The sequence below is a fragment of the Dendronephthya gigantea genome, unplaced genomic scaffold (genome assembly GCF_004324835.1).
Source record: "Dendronephthya gigantea isolate DGI-Jeju-01 unplaced genomic scaffold, DenGig_1.0 000117F, whole genome shotgun sequence".
In the NCBI taxonomy this organism is placed as follows: domain Eukaryota; kingdom Metazoa; phylum Cnidaria; class Anthozoa; order Malacalcyonacea; family Nephtheidae; genus Dendronephthya; species Dendronephthya gigantea.
The window spans coordinates 1-7880 of record NW_021163127.1 but is presented as its reverse complement, the minus strand read 5'-3'; the positions used below and the strand labels follow the sequence as shown (position 1 = coordinate 7880).

General features: G+C 34.1%; 1 protein-coding gene across 1 annotated transcript; it reads left to right on the top strand.

The window, feature by feature from the left end:
- The first annotated feature begins 922 nt into the window (after nucleotides 1-922).
- LOC114535400 lies at nucleotides 923-2383 on the top strand. Its single transcript, XM_028556717.1, has one exon. It carries the CDS (start codon nucleotides 923-925, stop codon nucleotides 2381-2383), a length of 1461 nt encoding a protein of 486 aa, XP_028412518.1.
- Nucleotides 2384-7880: the final 5497 nt, after the last annotated feature.

Genomic DNA, 7880 nt, shown 5'->3' with positions numbered 1-7880 from the left:
AATTATTAATATTGCTATTAGATCGACATACTATATTTTCTGCTGTAGAAACAAAGAATGGTCCAAACCAGATTTGATGAAATTCTAGTTTTATATTTAACATACTAAAGAACTATATATATATAATATTCTGTAATGTAATTGTGTATTGTAACCATTATCTTATCTCCATATATCAAGTAGCCAATTGTAAATTACCTTTAAAAGAGAGATTTTCAATTGTACGTATAAGAGAAAAAATCAATAAAGTTTTCATTATTATTATTATTTTTTTAAAACAGTAAAGTTTGTCAATCTGTCGATTAGTGCCCTTGGTGTTTTTGAGAAAGAATGCTTAGTCTTCATTAATATGTTGGAAAGTTTAAAATCCGACAAGACTGGTGTACAATATATAATCAGAAAGGTCATTAATATTGCAATTAGGTCAACATATTACGTTTTTTGTTGTAGAAACAAGGATTGGACAAACCCAGATTTACTAAAATTTTAATCTGCTTGTTATACTGTGTACTTGTGTAAATGTAAGGTGTAATAATGCATAATGTATAATCAAATTTTTATATATCAAACTTTATTAAAACAAGTAGCCAATTGTAAATTACCTTTAACAGTGAGATTTGCAATTGTAAGTATGTATTAAAGAAAATAAAGTTTCCATTATTATTATTATTATTATTATTATTATTATTATTATTATTATTATTATTATAATAATAATAATAATAATTATTATTATTATTATTATTATTATTATTATTATTATTATTATTATTATTATTATTATTATTATTATTATTATTAATATTGATTATTATTATTAGACATTGAGTAGAGCAAGACGTGTCTACACATGTCTGTGGTTTAATCGACATCCTTTTACTTGATTTACGATCTACAAATTTTGAATTCATCAGTATTAATTATGATACGTTCAAGCTTTATATGTCTGCTTTTGTCTTGTGTTATATGTTCGTTTTGTGGCAAAGATTTTGTGTCTCTTGGTCGGCATCAATGGCGTTGTAAAGAGAAGATTACCGACCCTTACTCAAATGTCTACCCAAATCATCCTACATCATCTAGAATAAGTGCGGAACCCGTCATCTCCTCGCCTAATTCAGGTATTAATAAAAAGTCTGGTACCAAGTGTTATTGTGGGAAAATTTGTAAAGGAACTCGAGGTTTGAAAATGCATCAACGAAACTGTCAGGTCATCTTGGGGCTCAATAATGAGTTAGTGGATAATATATTCGAACATGAGGAATGCAACAACATCTGTGGCGAAAACCTAAACGACCTTGACAGCACCTCAAACCCCAATACTAATTATGGCAAGGAATATCCTGAGTTAAAAAAGGGTATAAATCTTCCTAAAACCGACTCAGAATGGCAAACGGCTAACGAAGATTTCAAATTTTCATTAATGTCTTATCCACCAATCAGAAGTACCGATTTGAATACATCAATTAAGCTATTAAATAACACCATCTACAGCTACTTTGCTGGAAATTTTGGTTTTACGGAATCTCTACCTAATGATTTGCTCGTTAAGAAATATAAAAGTCACAGCATAAAGGAATTAAAGAAAGCATTGAAATATCTAAAATCATCAAACTCTGATCTAGCTGAAATCAGATATGTATCTCGTCTCGTGCGTAATATGCTAAAATCCGACACAACTAATAATATAGACGAATCGCTTAACCACGACAAATATATAGGACGCAATTTCTGGGGATATGTGAAGAAATTTATCGAATGCAACCAATCTACTCTTCCTACCTTTAATATGGACGATTGTTTAAGATATTTTAAGACAGTTTTGACCAAGATAAACCCAAACAAAATATTTAACATTCCAAATTGGATTCCAAAATTACCTAATCCCCTCATTGAATTTGACCTTCAACCCCCAAATTATCAACAAACAACAAATATAATTCGTAAAATGAAAACATCTGGCTCTCCTTGTCCTCTTGATCAAATCTCTATTATATGTTTTAAACGTTGCCCGTACCTCCGAACATATTTAACCGAACTAATCCAAGCGGTCTGGCTTTCTGGGTCTGTTCCTGATGAATGGAAGAAAGCTTGTACTATATTAATACACAAGAAAAATGATACTAATCTTCCTGAAAACTTTCGTCCAATAACTCTTCAATCCGTGCCGTTGAAAGTATTCACTTCATGTATCCGTAATGCAATGTTCTTGTATTTGATTGCTAATAACTTCACCGAACACAGCATTCAGAAAGGATTCACTCCTTATATATCGGGAACATTTGAACACACAGCTCAAATGGCCTATATTATTAACCAAGCACGAATAAGACAGCGATCTCTCGTCATAACCCTACTTGACCTCAAAAAAGACACCATAATCTGATTCAATCTGTCCTTGGCTATCATCACATACCTGATCATATTCAACACATAATTAAAAGTCTTTATACAAACTTTAGAACATCAATCATCACACCTGATTTTAGTACCCCATTTATAAACGTAACTCGTGGAGTTTTACAAGGTGATTGCCTCAGTCCATTGTTATTCAACTTATGCTTCAACACCTTTATCCAGCACATAAAGTCGGAAAAATATCAACAATTTGGTTTTTCGTATAAACTTCTCAACCCGGTTCATTGGTTTCAATTTGCCGACGACGCAGCTGTAATAACCAGCCAAGAATCTGAAAATCAAATCCTACTAAATCGTTTTGCGATCTGGTGTCAATGGTCAGACATGATCATACGAGTGGACAAATGCAGTACCTTTGGCATCAAGAAAGCTCTCACTAAATCAATTCAATACCTCCCAAAGTTATTCATTAATAGATGCTTAATCCCAGTTACGCAAATTGGTCAATCATTTTGTTATTTAGGAAGATTCTTCAATTACGAAATGACAAATGACGAACACAAATCAGAATTACTCTCCTTATTCACTGACCTGATGAAAGATATAGATCTGAAGCCACTGCACCCAAAATATAAAATTCTTTTATACAGCCGTTATGTACTTTCAAAACTCTCGTGGCATCTCACAGTAGCATCTATTCAAAAAACCTGGATTTCTGAAAACCTGGACTCAGTTTTCAAACAGTACATCCGAAAATGGCTTGAACTCCCTATCTCTGGATCGCTTAGTTACGTTTACCTAACTAGAAACAAATTTGGTCTTAACATCATTCCTCCTTCTACTAAATTCAACCAATGTCAAACAACTATCCGCAGTGTCTTGAAATCTTCTCCTAACGAATCAATAAAACACCTATGGAAATCTTCTTCTAATCATACTAACACTCAATATGATCAATATAATTCAACGAAAGAAGTTGTTAAGTCATTTAGAAAAAGTCAAGAAGATAAATTAGAAAATCAACTAAAATGTCAAGGTTCGTTCTTTTCAAGCATAACAAAATTCTCTCTACCCGAAGTAAACTGTATTTGGTCAACGTGTCAATCGAAACTACCAAGAAATATTTTCAACTTCAGCATTCGATACATCAACAATTCACTGCCAACCCGGAAAAATCTACATAAGTGGGGACTCTCGTCGTCTTCTGAATGTTCATTCTGCCTTAACCCTGAATCATTGTTGCACGTTGTCTCTGGTTGCAGTTCCTACCTAGAACGATTTACTTGGAGACACGATTCAATCCTAAATTTTCTTGCCAATAACCTTCCCAAGGAATATATTCAAAACATCTATGCTGACTTGCCATCATTCCCGAATCCCTCAATAATTACTGGTGAAGAATATCGTCCTGATCTACTAATTGTGACCAAAGACAATTGTCTTTATATCCTTGAACTAACCGTCGGGTACGAAACTAATCTAAGAAAAAATGTGCAGCGAAAACACGTGAAATATAAAGATACGATTACGGAACAGCAGAAATATTTTAAAACAGTAAAGTTCGTCAATCTGTCGATTAGTGCGCTTGGTGTTTTTGAGAAAGAATGTTCAGTCTTCATTGATATGTTGGAAAGTTTAAAATCCGACAAGGCTGGTGTACGATATATAATCAGAAAGGTCATTAATATCGCAATAAGGTCAACATATTACGTTTTTTGTTGTAGAAACAAGGATTGGACAAACCCAGATTTACTAAAATTTTAATCTGCTTGTTATACTGTGTACTTGTGTAAATGTAAGGTGTTAAAGTATAATCAAATTTTTATATATCAAATTTTTATATATCAAGTAGCCAATTGTAAATTACCTTTAACAGTGAGATTTGCAATTGTAAGTATGTATTAAAGAAAATAAAGTTTCCATTATTACTATTAAAAAAAAAAAAATTAAAATTCATCATTATTAAAATTAAAATTCAGAAAGGTTTCACTCCCAACCTGTCTGGCACTTTGGAGCACACGGCTCAAATGACAAATATCATAAAGCAAGCAAGAATAAAACAGCGCTCTGTAGTCATCACCCTTCTTGACCTTAAAAACGCATTTGGTGAAGTGCATCATAATCTTATCCAATCTGTCCTAAATTATCATCACATTCCTAATCACATTAGCAAAATTATCAAGAGCTTGTACACTGACTTCAATATAACGATTATAACAGCTGAATACTCTACTCCGTTCATAACAGTTGGCCGAGGCGTGCTTCAAGGAGACTGTCTTAGTCCTTTACTTTTTAATTTGTGTTTCAACACATTTATTCAACATATCAAAACCGATAAATACCGACAATTTGGACAAATTCTTAAACCCAGTCCAATGGTTTCAGTTTGCTGATGATGCAGTGGTTATAAGTGGTCAAGAGACCAAAAATCAACATCTTTTAAATCGTTTCTCCATATGGTGTCAATGGTCAAACATGATCCCTCGAGTTGATAAGTGTAGTACTTTTGGCATTAACAAGGTTCTAACCAAGTCAATCCAATATTTACCAAGACTCCTAATTGACAATAAATTAATACCTGCCACTCAAATAGGAGATTCGTTCCGATATTTAGGGAAATATTTTGATTTCAATATGTCCGATAAAGATCATAAAAAAGAACTAATCACTCTGCTTGAAGATATCATGAAAGAAATTGACCTTAAACTGCTACATCCGAAGAACAAAATTTTACTCTATAGTCGCTATCTCCTGGCATTTTACTGTCTCAACCTTATCAAAAACGTGGGTTGTTGAAAACATGGATTCCGTTGCCAACAAGTTTATACGAAAATGGCTTGAAATTCCCGTATCAGGAACTTTGAGCAATGTGTTCCTTACAAGAAATAAATTCGGTCTAAACATATGCCCTCCATCATCAAGTTTACTCAGTGCCAAACAGTAGCTTGAAGAGCCTTAAAAACTTCTCCAAATGATTGCATAAAGTATTTATGGAAAATCACCTCTGACAATGTTAACATACAGTACGATGTGTATAACTCAACCAAGGAAGTCTTGAAACGTTTTAACTCCGAACAACAAGAAAAACTTAAAAACCATCTGCCTCTGCAAGGTGCCTTTTTCCCTAACGTCATCAAATTTTCACTGTCTACTTTAAACAACTTGTGGTCCAAAGCGCAGTCAGGTATGCCAAAGAACATCCAAAACTTCTCCATTCGCTACATTAACAACACTCTACCTACACGAAAAAATCTAACAAAGTGGGGGGTTTTGTCTAACTCGGATTGCTCCTACTGTTTGAGTCCTGAAACCCTTATGCATGTGGTCGCTGGATGCCAGTCGTACCTTCCACGATTTACCTGGAGACATGACTCCGTTCTGAATTTTATCGCGAAAACATTTCAACCCATTCAAAACTCAAATTTGTTTGTCGATCTACTTGGATACAAGAGCCCATCAATAATAACCAGTGAAACATATCGCCCAGATTTGCTTCTTTCTATTTCAAATGATTGTTTGTACATCCTGGAACTCTCTGTCGGATACGAATCAAATCTCAAAAATAACGTAGACCGCAAAAAGAAAAGGTACAAGGACTTAATTTCACAGCAAAGAGATCATTTTAAAACTGTTAGATTCATTAATTTGTCAGTTAGTGCCTTAGGTGTTTTCTCGAAAGAATGTAGCACGTTCATGAAAATGTTAAACGAAGTTGGTCTCGATAAGAAAGAACAGAATTTTTGTGTTAAGAAAATTACGTCTATCGCCATAAGAACAACATACTATATATTTTGTTGTAGAAACAAAGTTTGGTCCGATCCAGACTTAATGAATATTTAGATACAAATATTATAATTCGATTCAATTACAAATTTTCATTACATCGCTTCGCTTGTCAAGTTCAGGGGGAAAATTCCTGTGTTTCTATACAGTTGTAGAAAAACGGAAAATATTTTCCCCAAGCGGAGCGCCGTGCGAGGGTACTAATTCCGCCCGGAGATTAGGAATTACACCCTGGACCCTGGAGAACATAGCGGAATCCAAAGTTGCCAAAATGTCATGGATGTTCAATGGTCATGGTAGTTGTGCGCATGTGCAAAATTTGAAAGAAGAAAGAACGGTCGTCTAAGACTTGCTGATTGGCTAACACAAAAAGAGAGCATGCATGATAGCGTCAGCATTTTAACCATCATTTTTCAAACTATAAAATGAAACCATGGAGTCAAATATTAAAACAATATTAAAAGATTTAAAGATCATCACAGCACAGAAACAGTTGGTGAAATAGGAACGACTCAAAGAAAGGTTTTGTGGTAGGTGTCTATATTTTGCTTGTTCAGTGTTTGCTGTTAGAATGCATTGTTTTTTGACAAGTACGACCTTGGTATGTCGTTTTACAAGGAGCTAACCGACCGTTTAAGGCTTTACATCATCGCTTAAACTTTAAAAAGAGTTCTCAAAAGTGTACTTCAGAGTTTTGATAAAAAATACCACTTTGCAGCTTATAAAGTCGCTAAAATCATTGAATGAAATAAATAATCGAAAAACAACATTCAACGTTTAGTGCTTATATGGTTATTTTAATTATTTGTGCTGTTCTGATATTTTGAAGGTTTAGCTATAAAAAGGTTTAACACTCACTTAAACTGGGACGTAATGCGGCAGGAAGACAGGTGATTTCTGTTCACTTTTACGACTGTCTTTGTTTCCGAAAAAATTGCACAAGTTATTTCATAATATTGGTGTAAAAAGTTAGGTCTTGGGTAGCGCACGAAATATTTTGCTTCGTTTAAAATGGCAAGAGGTTGCTGCATGTATGTATTTCTGGTGTATTTCTGAAATGGCAAATATTTTTTTCGTATTTGTTGAGGCAATAACCCCCTGCGAATATTAAAAATGGCCTCATTTTAGAAATTTGCAGGGGGGGCTCTATTTAATGCACTTGCTAAGCGACGAAACATGACGAATTAAAAATACAGGAGTTCTCCTTCTTATAGGGATTAGGGAGTTTTAGCAGTGACTACGAGTACGACTACAAGTATGAGATTAAATTTGTCATTCTCGCGCATTGTTTTCTTACACCATCAGCCAAACTCGTAGTCGTTGGGCTTTCGAGTACAACATTTTTCATAGTCAACAAACTCACACTCAAAAGCCCAATGACTATGAGTTTTGGCTGATGGCCTAAGCCAAGTAATCTCAATTTCCTCTATCTGGAATGATAACTGGCTCTGAAAAGTGAAGCTAAAGCAAATTTGATTTCGCAAAATTTTTCCCTTGAGTACAATCGGTGTAATACGTGAGATATAAGCAGGAACAAACACCTTAAAATATCTGGGGGTTATCGAATGTTCTGGAACCAACTGTAGTGTTTGTATTTGATATGTTCAGGATTCCCCTTAACTGGGGCAAAGCAAGGAAATGTTTAAAATTTTATTCTTTTAGATTGTCCTGAGGAAATGAGCATTTCAGAGTTGTCAGTAGTTTGAGAGTTCAAAGGTCTTACTGCTAGAAGTTTATCTATT

What these genes read in the sequence shown, in the direction of transcription:
- LOC114535400 (XM_028556717.1), top strand. Translation starts at nt 923, where the DNA reads ATGATACGTTCAAGCTTTATATGTCTGCTTTTGTCTTGTGTTATATGT.